The 12,784-nt window shown below is 38.2% G+C and overlaps 1 protein-coding gene across 1 annotated transcript in view; it reads right to left on the bottom strand.

Moving 5' to 3' along the window:
- Positions 1 to 12,784, bottom strand: part of LOC130911136 (transcriptional coactivator YAP1-like) — a 96,313-nt gene that overhangs the window by 73,504 nt on the left and 10,025 nt on the right. Inside the window, exon 2 of the mRNA XM_057828873.1 lies at positions 12,293 to 12,528. Within this exon, the coding sequence (XP_057684856.1) occupies positions 12,293 to 12,528 (236 nt within the window). The remainder of the gene's footprint in view (positions 1 to 12,292; positions 12,529 to 12,784) is intronic.

Consider the following 12,784-nt stretch of genomic DNA (forward strand, 5'->3'; position numbering starts at 1 on the left):
GAACGGACTCAATGGAAAAAGGCAGGCTAAACAGGAACGCCCCCCAAAAAAACAGATATGACGAAAAATCGGAATTGTGCTTGAAGACCTGCAGTATGAACTTAGCCTTAGATGGCATCTGCATAAACGTGTAATCACCATGTAATCGCTTAAATATGACATGGCTGATCAGTGAGATGGATAAAATTTTGTTTTTTTGAATTTTTCGATCTGAAACTTTTTTTTGCAGCTAAAAAATATATGAGTAATATTCAGTCACAGAGTGAGTCACCCTGTATTTTAGGAAAGCCTACATGAACCCACAGTGTGAATAAAGATCACTATTTCATCGGCAGGACAAAAGGAAACTCCCCCCGCTTTTCTGCTCGTCTCCACACGGCTGCCATTTAACTCCGCTTACACAAAAGAGGGTCCGTCACAGCGCAGTGGCTCTCTATTGACGACGACGCTTTAAAGGGGACGGGATGTCGGCACCCGTAGGGTCGACAAGACTCTTGGGCCCATCACCCACCGTGCTGCCTTCCAACAGTGCGCTCATAAACAACTGCAGAGGGAATTCCGGATTGATACGGGGACAACTGACGGAAACGTGAGCCGACGTGCCTCTCATCCGTCCGCCCCCTGCCCCCTTCTTCGCCGCTCGGCCTCGACACTTGGGTGTCAGAGTTGGGCTGTTTATAAATAGGGGAGTGCATTTTCCAGCAGCGGTAGCCGAAGGCCGTCTGTGCTCCGGATCGAGTGTCGGCACTGTGATGTGTCTTTTGTATCACAAGCCAACACTGCAGACGTAGCAGTTTTTCTGCTTTAAGCATTGCTTCAGAATTTTCAGGTTTTCGGCTTTCCTCTAGAAATGTGACAATATATCAATATGGTGTTACACAGCAATACCTTGTACCCCAAATGGGTTATCAATATACTCCCACCCATAACCGATACATTGTTTAAAATAATGTCACTGTTTATTACCGGAACCAACTAGTTGCTATAAAAAATGTCCGCTAAATTTTTCACTAGAACAGTGTTGATGTTAACATGAATGAAAGTTCATTCATTCGCCCCCTCCCAGTCAAAATGAACTGGACATCTAGCACAGTCAATGGCACTGAAACATGAACATTCAAAGGCAGACTCCAAGTTTAAATGAATTGGTCATCTATTAGTAGTGTTATGTCCCTACCGTCCCTATGCAAACCTACGCTCTTGGTTCCTACGTTGACGACATAACCCGAAGTTCCGCATACATCGGAATCAACCCTCTAAGTAAAGATCAAAATAACTATCCAAAAAGTCCAAAAGTATTGTATTTTGTTTAATGATGGAGGACACACTGCCCTCTGGTGACAGTGTTGGGTCTGGCTGGGCTGTCGTCTTTTATGGCTGACCAGCAGACTCGTCTGAGATGGATAAAGGATAGCTGCGCTCTGGTTTAGCCCATATAAGACTAAGTTGTTTCAGCTAACCTTAATTAACCATTACTGAATTATTTTTGGACCCTTATTGCAAAGTGTAGCAAATGTGTCTCTTAACTAAGAAATTATATATGCAAATGTTAACAAACCCTAACCCCATATTGGCCTATATATATTTTTAATTTTACCAAACTATTAGTTACTATCTGGTTATGCATTCACAAATGTTAATTAATATATTACTAAATGTTAAAGAAGGGATTATATGAATTATTGTAAGGTTACTTAAACATTAGTTATTGTCTTAAAATGCATTAACTAATGCATTAATTCAATACATTAACTCAAGTTAATATATTAATTAATGTTAGATAAGGGATTAAATAAATTTTTGTCATGTTACTTAAACAGTTATTGAATTATTGTCTAAAAATGCATTACCGTAATTTCCCGAATATAGCGCGCACTTTTTTTCCCCAAAATCAACTTGTAAAATCATGGTGCGCATTATAAAAGGGTATAGGGATGGAGACAAAAATATAAATATATATTTATATAAAGACCGATTTTTTTTTTTTTTATTGACACGGCCATGTTGTGTTGAAGAAACGTATGCGCCGATCCGTTGCAGACCATTACGGTACGTGACGTCACCATTTTGTTTCGGTCGTGTGAGCTAGGGAAGGAGTTGGAGGCGGAGTATCAAACAACGGAGCTAATCCGCGTTGCTTTATTGACATTTAGGCTGCAACAAAATACGGTAGCAATGTCTGTCTCACATGCAACCCGCCGAATATAACTGTCTTTCCGGCTGTTCCCTCAACAAAATACCTCCCCCCAGGAACTATACAACGTGCAAACATAAGTTCCGCCGGGGAATTCTGTTATAACTCGCTACATGGTAATATTTCACTCTGATTGGTCGAATAATTTAGTCTGTGTTAAATTCTGCTTTTTTCACTCTTCATAAAGCACAGAATTTAGTTTCTTGAACTCATTTGAGTCAATGTTTATTGCATCTCCGCAACGCGAACCGTAACAAACGTAACATAACACAGACTTTCTGTGTCGTCAACTATAGCTGTCCCTTGGGAAACTCAAATCCAAATAACAATAGTTCCTTTTGTTACATTCTAGTCAACAGCGATGCACTCTTCTGATTTCCTACCTAAAGCACCACTTTTATTTTACCGTATTAATCCATGGAGGAAACATTTATTCATCATGATGAAACGAGCAAGTTATACAGCACCCTTTAAAAGAAAAGTCACATCTGTTTTGTTTTCTCCTGGATTCTGGCAAGTTGAAGAAGTTGTCAGATCATATTTTTACCGTACATATTGTCAGTTTACGGTAATGTTTTAAACTACCAATGTGCTATTCTTTTGCCGGGTTTCGCCAGTCAGTAAAATGACATTTCTGTATCAGTACACGAGCTCTGTTTTCTTGCATTCTTCTATTTAATGGTGCTAAAATTAGGGTGCATGTTATACACGGGTACAATAATTTTTCCTAGACTTTACAAGTAAAATTGGGGTGCGCGTTATACACGGGTGCGCCTTATATTCGGGAAATTACGGTAATTAAGGGACCCTTATTGTAAAGTGTTACCAAAAATCCTTATAGACCCTACTCACCAACGTCACAGAATGACGTATCGCTGTATCCGGCCGCCATATTGTCCGTCTTTGTATATCCGTATTCTCAATGGTTTCAATTTGTCGTGCAATTTATAGTGCAATTCATGGAAGCCCCTGTGCTTTCAGATGCTGTAAACTCATTGGATGCGTTGCATAAAAGGCGTTATGTAGAAAAGCTTCAGTCTATCCATTCGCCAGATCCATATTTGATGTCTAAATCGATATTTTTCGACCCACTGTCTTCGCCCTCTCTGCCTGACATCTGCTACCCTGATATCTACAACTATCTTGTCCACACAAAATCAGCCTATTCTCACGAAAGTTTGAAAAACTTTAAGAGCAGCACTCTAAGCAACATTACCCCGTGTGACCCTTCCAATTTTCTAAAATGGCAACAATCAATAAAAAAAAAAAAAAAGTTGACTGCGATGGCCGACGCTTCAAGGATAGGTGGATATTGGACTATTTCTTCAATAAAACACGCAACAACTGTGTCTGCCTCATTTGCAAAGAGACAGTCGCTGTTTTCAAAGAGTTCGATGTGACGCGATAATGATATTACCGAACAAGACACGCTGACATGTACGACAACATTACAGGGAAGATACGCAGCGAGAAATTATAGCAACTTGAAGCTAGTTTAATTTCACAGCAGCAGTATTTCGCAAGAGCCCGAGTTTCGAAAGAGAACGCCACAAAGACGAGACTGTTGAAATTATGAATTAAAAAAAATAATAAAGCAAATGTGACACACAGAAGGGCTTGCTAAAATGTGTTTAAACATATTGTTCTATGTAAATCAGCCAAGGTAGCCCCCGCATTTTTACCACACCAAATCTGGCCCCCTTTGCAAAAGGTTTGGACACACCTGTTTAACTGATGATCCGTAGACGAGGTCAGCTTCTTTCATTTGGTACCAGCTAAATATTATTCAAAATGTAATGATGGTGGAAGAAATAAGCATCTTGAATTTGAATTGTCGGCGATTAGCCTCGCAATGATCTTAATTGTGGCTGTCAGCCCAAAACCCTCTAAATATATATTAAATGCATCTTACCAGATATCCTCTCCGGGTCTCTCCGAATACGGTAGAACTTCAAGTCTCTCCGTCTATCTTCTCTGTTATTGCAACCAACTGCCACACACGCCTTCACCATTTTGATTGTTAATGTGAACGAGCAGAAAAACACGCCATAACAGGAGGAATTTACGTAGCGGTAATGCGTCAACACAACGAGTAGACGGACAATATGGCGCGGAGGCGTGGTTGTGACGTCACGTGAGTAGGGTCTATATTGGTCTGATACATATCTGCAGGTCATCATCCAGTGAACATAGCAGTTATCCTATATCGGCTATATATCGGCTGATGGTAAATGATCTGCTGATTTTGAAAAAAATAATAATAATAATCCATTTATCGGCCTGACATATATTGGCAGATCTTCTTTAGAAAGATTATCACCCAAACATGAACATACTGTAGCAGTGATCCAATTACAGTACAACTTTTATATATTCGCCGATCTTGAAAAAAGTCCATATGTCTCCCCGATATATCGGCCGACTGATATATCGGTTGACTTTTAATATATTTACAGAAACGTTGCACTGAAAGGTTCTCATAGACTGTGTGGAAAACAAGCAAAAAAATAAACGCCCCCCCCCCCCCATTCTCTTGCATAGTTGTATCGTAGAACATCGTAGATTGATTTCCTGACTCATGTGTCAAATTCAGTAACTGCTGTATCGCCATATTGTGGGATAATTGTTTTTGTGAGTCATGTATCGCAAATCATATCATGTCAGAAGGTACCCCGAGGTTCCCACTACTTCTTTCCTGACAGCGAGCCAACGGACAAATGAATCCACATGAAACAAACGCACAATAATTTGAGTCGAGTCGAAACCAATAACGCGACCACTGGCTTTTACTCGACTCAAGCCCTTATTTATCTCACCAAATTGAATAATGATCAGTTTCTTAACAACATCAACCATCCTGGGAGAGTCTGCAAAACACCACCCCCAACCATCTTAAAGACACAAATTTCTTTGAAAGGCTACAGATGTGGTCCAGATGTGAAAGCTCTCAACATCTGGCAGCGAAATCTCTCTTTTGATCCCCAGTAAATCGGAGCGGATCGTGTTTGCGTAGTCACTTTTTTGTTTAATTTGTTGCACCAGAGATAGAAGAAGTGCCAACCTCTGGCGTCAAAATGAGATGTTCCAGAATCATTATGTAATAGCAAGGCGGTAGGTCGCTCACATTAAAACTGATGGCCTTTAGGAGGTATTGAGAAGTGACGAAAGAGTTTTCGCGCCAGCCAAGAAGGGAAACATTAGCGAAGTCTTAAAGAAAGTTGTGTATTTTCCAAAACAAAGTTGCGTGAGTTCCAAGATTAAAGTCAGATTTTTATACGAATCACTTTGTGTTTGTTCTCTGCGACAAACACAAAGATTTACACAATTGCTTTTACGTCCTGAAACTGATAATAATCTGATGTTGCCAAAATACTGAGCGCTTTCAGGGAATTTTGACTCCAATTAGACTGTTGCGGTTGTCTTAGAAGACATTTGGCCTTGTTTCATGAACTGATGACGCCTTCTCAGATGTGAGGCCAAACGTCTTAGACAGTGTTTTTCAAACGGTGTGCTGCGGCACACTAGTGTGCCGTGAGAAATCGTCAGGTGTTTTTTTTTTTTTTAGGACTGCAGCTATCGATTTTTTTCGTAGTCGATTAATCGATGAACGAGTTAGTTCGAATAATCGAGTAATCGGATAAGGAACATGAAAAATTAAAATACCTGATCTGAGCCTCAAACGGTATAAATAATAATAATAATAATAATAATAAGGATCTATGTACAAAAAAAGAACAATTGGCTAACTTACATGGCGAAAGTCCGCTAGCTTAAATGCTATTAAAACGCTAACATTTTTTTTTCCCTCAATTTTTTCCCCCCACAATATTCCCACAAAAAAGGGCTAAATATACCTATAAACTAAATTACGAATGCATTAAAGAAAACATTAGCTCAAACAAAAACTATAACCGAATAACCGAGTAATCAGATAAGGAACATGAAAAATTAAAACACCTGAGCTGAACCTCAAACGGTATAAAAATAAATAAATGATGTAGAACAAAAGAACAATTAGCTAATGCTAACTTAAATAGCAAAAGTCCACTAGCTTAAATTCTATAAATGCTAACGTTTTTTTTTATTATTATTTTTTTTTTTTTACAATGCTCTTAACAAATTGTTCAGACTCATATTCCTACAATATATATATATATATATATATATATATATATACCTATAAACTAAATTACGAATGCATTCAAGAAAACATTAGCTCAAATAAAAACAGCTTATGTTGGTCTTATCATGGAGCAGCTGGATTCAGCTATGTGAAATGAGGCAGTATCCACCTAAATCAGTAAAACTAAATGAAAATACTTTCAAAATAAACCATTACAACGCCACTTTAATTAAACGAATACTCGAAGCAGCAAAATTTAATTCGAATCTTTTTTTTCTAATCGAATACTCGAGTTAATCGATTAATTGTTGCAGCACTTTTTACGTCGTCGGGCGGAGTTTGTCACAGTAACCTCCTTAAACGGTGTTCCTCCCGACATCCACCACGCGGTGGCGCTGCTTTATTTACATTGAATGTTCTTCTGTTGCTGCTTACTTTTATGTTGGAGTTCTGTGAACGCGTGTGTGCGAACCGCTGAGCTCCCGAGTGGCGAGTGGTAAAGGTGGATTTATTATTATTTTTTTGTGAATAAATGTGCATAAGTGGAAGCTTCTCTCCTTTTTGTTACTTTTATGCACGCATCCTACTTTCCACCCGTTATAAGCTGCAGGAGGAAAGGAGGAGTAGGTAGAAGCTTGCGGTCGTGTGCAAATGAACAATGTATTGCTTGTGTCGCGTTCAAGAACTGCTCAGATTTTTAGCCATCAGGTACCGAGCTGTCAGCGAAAATGTGGACCCCAGCACGTCTACTGTACATCATTTGATTAGAGTCGTCAAGTGTCAATATACACGGAAGTGTCCTTTCCATTTCATCCATATTTGAGACAGTCAATCCTCCCCATGTGTTTCATTCCAACGCATTGTCGAGGACAGCAAGGTAGCTGATGGCTAAAAATCTGAGCAGTTATTGAACGTGACACGAGCAGTTGCATTTGCTCTCGTTTCAAATGAAGTCGATTGACTATTTTGTTCGCCTCCATGAAAACACAGAGCGAGAAAGGCAACTTTTTTGAGAAACACTACGAAAAAGCCCTCATAGCCAGTTACCTTGTTGCTAAACTTGTTGCTGAATCCAAAAAGAGGCAATACTACCTGCCTGCAAAGCCATTGTCAGTGAGATGCTTGCAATTAAAAGACATTTCTAAAGTCCCCATCTGACATTTCTGAGATTTTCAAGCCTAACTGCTATAAGAAAAAATAAAAACAGAGAGAGACTAAGAGCTGTTCACGAAGATTCCAGCAAGGATATCGGCTCTGTGTTCATCCATACAGGCTCAAGTTTCATACTGAGTAAGTATAAATATTGAGGAATTATTTCATAATTAAATATAGACCCCAATTACGTGACGTCACAACTCCGCCCCCCTGACTGGTGCCGCCATATTGTCCGTCAGCTCATCATGTTTACATATTACCGCTACATACATTCCTCCTATTACTGCGTGTTTTTCTGCTTGTTTAAGGAATCACCGCCTTGTGAATGAACCCAAAAACCTTCCTGACAATCGTTAACATTGATTAATCAAAATGGTGAAGGCATGTGTGGCGGTCAGACAGCGGCGAAAACATCAATATGATGCCAACACAAGACATCATCGAGGCTCGTCGCCACGGTCTCGCAGCAAGAAGGTGAGCGCAACAACAGGTGTTGTGCCAAAGAATAGCCGCCCTGCGTGAAATGTCCCCCCTGACAGGAGCGCCCGCACGGAAACAACATTCTTGTACCGTGAACAGTGTTGTCACAGATTACTTAAAAAAGTAATTTAATTACTGATTACTGATTACACCTAAAAAAAAGTAATCTAGTTACTTTACCGATTACTTTATCATCAAAGTAACTAAGTTACTTTAACAATAACTTATCAGTTACTTTTTACCAATTTTTCTCCTTTTGCTGCCTCAACATAAAAATGACACGCAAAAAAGTCATCGCATTTAATTGAATTTTTCACATAAGGCTTAATCTTTGAGTTAGCGGGGGTTTAATTAGTCGATGGAGTTGATTTCAACCACCATTAACTCGCGCAAGCTTAGCCACCCCAGAACCCTGAAACTGACAAATAACTGACAAACTGCACGGAATTTGTTCAAATCAACTCCAACGACTAAATAAACCCCCGCTAACTCAAAGATAAAGCCTAATGTCAAAAATTCTGAACTTCCCCTTTAAAATAAAGACCTAGCTGTTAAAATATTGTCTATAAAAAAGTTGTAAAGCAATAAAACAAACAACAAAAATTTTTGAAATGAACAAGAATCCTCCAACGTATTTCATAATGGGTCAAAATCATTTTTCGAGCAGATCATGTGACTAGCACCTAAGACACTAGCTTTTGCTTTGCTAAGCCAAAACTACACCTGTGGAGGCAAGATGGGTATTTAGAATTTCTGTAAACCTAAGCTTTCAAACGCAACCAACAACAACTGAGCTTGAACAGTTTTATCTATATGTATATATACAGTATTGGCCAAAAGTTTGGCGACACCTCAAAGGTGGACACTTTGAAGAATGTAGAATATAAAACCTGTTTTCAGTTATTTCACTTTTTTTTGCCATTCCACATGTTCGTTCATTGTTTTGATGTATTCAGTGAGGATTTACAATAGTAGGGAAATATATAAAACGTAAAAATGTTTAAGCGTGTCAAAACTTTTGACTTTTGTTTCAGTCATCAACATGCTTTGCCCCCAGGCCCACAAAAGTAAAACTGTTCTCTATTCAACTGACTCGAATACTGCTCAGAAAATGTCAAATTCTTTGACATACAACAACTTCTTTTTAAAGTAACAGAAATAACTACTTTCCCTGGTAACAAGTTACTTTTACTATAGAGTAATTCAGTTACTAACTCAGTTACTTTTTGGAAGAAGTAGTGAGTAACTATAACTAATTACTTTTTTAAAGTGACGTGCCCAACACTGCTATTAAATAAAATCCCTTTTGTCTGGTGAGGTAATTTTATTCTCCTTAGTTTAAAACAGGGGTCCCCAAACTACGGCCCGCGGTCCGGACACGGCCTGCAGCCACATTTGGTCCGGCCCCCTGAACAAAAAAAAAAAAAAAAAAACAATTTTTGTAAAAAAAAAAAAAAAAAAAAAAAAAAAAAATGTAAATAGTGTTATTTATTTCCTGGCTTTTTTCTGTGAAGAACCCAGAGAGGGTTATTTGGTTATTATCGATTTAATTAATAGTGTTATTATTACATTACATTACGTTATATTATATTATATTATATTATTTTTATTTGATTGACTTTTGTTCCGTGAAGAATCCAGAAAGGGTTATTTGATTGTGGCTTTCTGAATAACAATACATTTTTACATTTAGGCACTCCTGCAATCGTCACACTTTTTCTGTTACAAACTGACCCCGGCCCCTCATCAGAGAAGGGAAAAGTTATGTGGCCCTCACAGGAAAAAGTTTGGGGACCCCTGGTTTAAAATTTCTACTTTTTTTTCCCCTATCTATTTTTTAAGCAAGGTCCTAAAGAGTGCATAAATGAGAGCCGTGAATCTAGACTTAATCTGCAACCTTAACGATGGTGACCGGCATTCAGATCCGCAGGTAAGCAGATGATGCTGACAGAGTCTCGTCTGCAGAGGCCACCACAGAGGACCTTTTGTCTTCGCAGCGAAACCTGATGAACGCTACACACGGCCCGCTAAAGGCTCGTCTTGTTTGCTGACTAAATGTAATAACCCGCAATTGACTGCATGTGGGAGGAATGTCAAGCATTGTTCGCCGTACAGGCCTGCAAACCCCCGTTAGCATAACGCACAGCTTTGATTTCACGCCCAAAAGTCTGCCAAGATTCTATTTTGATTTGGTTCAAGGACATCTTATCAGTTTCAATCGTTAATATTCACACATTAACAAAATCATTTACATTTCACCTTAAAGTTGTTATGAAATGTTGACCATGTCAAGAAAATGAAAATGACTGCACTAATGTAATTTTTAGGGATGTCCCGATCCGATCACGTGATCGGAAATTGGGCTAGTCGCACCATTTTTCAGAGGATCGGAATCGGGTGAAAAGGATCAGGTTTTGAATTTTAAAAATGTATTTATGTTTAGTGCTGCAACGACTTATCGATTAACTTGAATAATTCGATTAGAAAAAAAGCTTCTAATCAAATTTTGCTGCTTCGAGGATTCGTTTAGCGTAACGTTGTAGTGGTTTGTTTTGAATGTGTTGTATTTAGATTTATTGATCTGGGTGGATACATTCCTCTAGTGGCAACATATATGCATAACTTGTTTAACATGGCTGAATCCAGCTGCTCCCTGTTAAGACCAACCTAAGGTATGTTTTTGTTTGAGCTAAAATATTTATTTATACATTCGTTATTTAATTTAGAAGTATATTTTGCAGTTTTGGGGCGGAATATGTGTTTAAACGATTTTTTAAAGAACATTGGTAGAAAAAAAATAATAATAAAAAATAAAAAGTTGATATTTCATAGCATTTAAGCTAGCGGACTTTTGCTATGCAAGCTAGCCAAATGTTCTTTTGTTGTACTTAGCGCTTTTTTTTTGTTTTGTTTTGTTTTTTTAATATTGTCTGAGACTAAGCTCAGGTAATTCAATTTATTTTTGAATGCATTTATTGCTCCTGTGACATGAAAATGCAATTCAGCATAGTTTGAAGAAACACTCAAGATTTCATTTTGTATTCATATTTAATGCTCATTTGAAAGTGTAATCTTAGCAAGCCAAAATAAATATTATTGCAAGCACACTTGTTTACTTGTTTAACATCTCCTAAAATTTATCCTGCAACACATTAAATGTTCGATTACTCGATTATTCAAACTAACTAATTAATAGATTAATCGATTACTTAAATAGTCGATAGCTGCAGTCCTATTTATGTTATTTATGTTACATTTTGGTTTTGAATAAGGGCATGGCTGCACAGCTTGGTAGGTCCTCCTTTTTTTTAGGATGCTCATTAATTGGCTATTTTTTCTTCTAGGTGTGTGCATGTATTTTTACCCCCTCCCCCCCCCCAAAAATGAAGCGAGTTTCGAGCAATTTAGGGTCTCATGAGATGATGAAAGGGGGGCGATCTGCCACCACCCTGACCTGCGGCGAGTTGCGCCAAACTAAGAGGGCCCGTTCAGTCCTGTTTGCAGGCCTAGTCAATATTGTTGCTTTACAGAATATTTAAAGATAGTGTTCTGCTTATTGTGCAGTAGGCCTAACGTACAGTTTCAGAGATTTGCACTGGTTAATTGTCAGTTTACATATGTTTTCTTTACAGAGTGTAATGTATTTGATCCAAATAAATAACAAATGTTGTTACATACTGTGAATTGTGTTATTCTTTAATCAGTTAATAGAAAAATCTTCGATGTGAAAGATGTTAGATGTATATATAAGGTAATAAAATGTAGAAAATGAATGAAACTAACATCAGTTACTTTGCTGAGTAACTAATTACTCTTACATTGAGGTAACTGAGTTACTAACTCCATTACTTTTTGGGAGAAGTAATTTGTTACTGTAACTAATTAATTTTTAAAGTAAGATTACCAACACTGACCAAAAAGTTGGGCCTTTTTTGGTATTTTAAACAGCTATATTTTACAAAATTTAAAAAAAAAAAAAAAAAAAAAAAGGATTGTATTCTATAAGAGCATACCTACATACTGGGAGTGGCGTACACATAAACTTGTTACCCCAATTACCACTCCCTTGTTTTGCTTTGGGCAAATTTTACAGCTAATATCATTGTGATCTTAGTCAAAGACAACAGCAAAGATGGATAAATATTACATTCAATTTGGTGAAGTTAGACGACAAAGTCAGGATAATTTATGTTTTAAATTTCAAAAATAGGAGTTGTGTTTAGTTTCTGTTAGAGATAAGATTTCTGTTTGAATCTGTTCACTTTCATGTAACTGACAATGACAAAAAACCTTCGCAAGTTAGAACATAGCCAGTAAGGAAAGAGACTTGACATCCTTACTTGAGGAAGTATCTCTGGCCCGAGGCGGTCTTGGCCATCTCCCACCCCGGTGGCAGAGGCACATCGTCGGGGATCTCGTACGAAGACTGTCTCAGGTGCTGGGGAGAGGCGCCTGCTGGCGGCATGCCAGACAGGGAGCCTGCAGAGACGGCGCCCATCTGCAGGGATGCGGGCGAAGAGTGGGCGCGGACATGGTGCGGAGTGAGCGTGCCGCCGGTGCCCGCATCTGTGCTAGCCTGCGAAAGGACGAAAACGAGAAAAGTGCATGATCGGACATCTAGTGTTACGAATTTAAGTTGCCTTTAATTACCAACATGTACAACAGGTATGATTAGTAATTGAATATCTTCCTTAGTAAGGGTGTAATCAGTGAATTAATGATCATAAAATATTGATTTTTTTTTTTTTTACAACAATATTTGAAAATATTACACGTTCTGCCACAATTGAATTCCATACAAGGGCTTTCGATTGATGCATCTTTCCAGATTG

Source organism: Corythoichthys intestinalis, unplaced genomic scaffold (genome assembly GCF_030265065.1).
Source record: "Corythoichthys intestinalis isolate RoL2023-P3 unplaced genomic scaffold, ASM3026506v1 HiC_scaffold_23, whole genome shotgun sequence".
NCBI classification, from domain to species: domain Eukaryota; kingdom Metazoa; phylum Chordata; class Actinopteri; order Syngnathiformes; family Syngnathidae; genus Corythoichthys; species Corythoichthys intestinalis.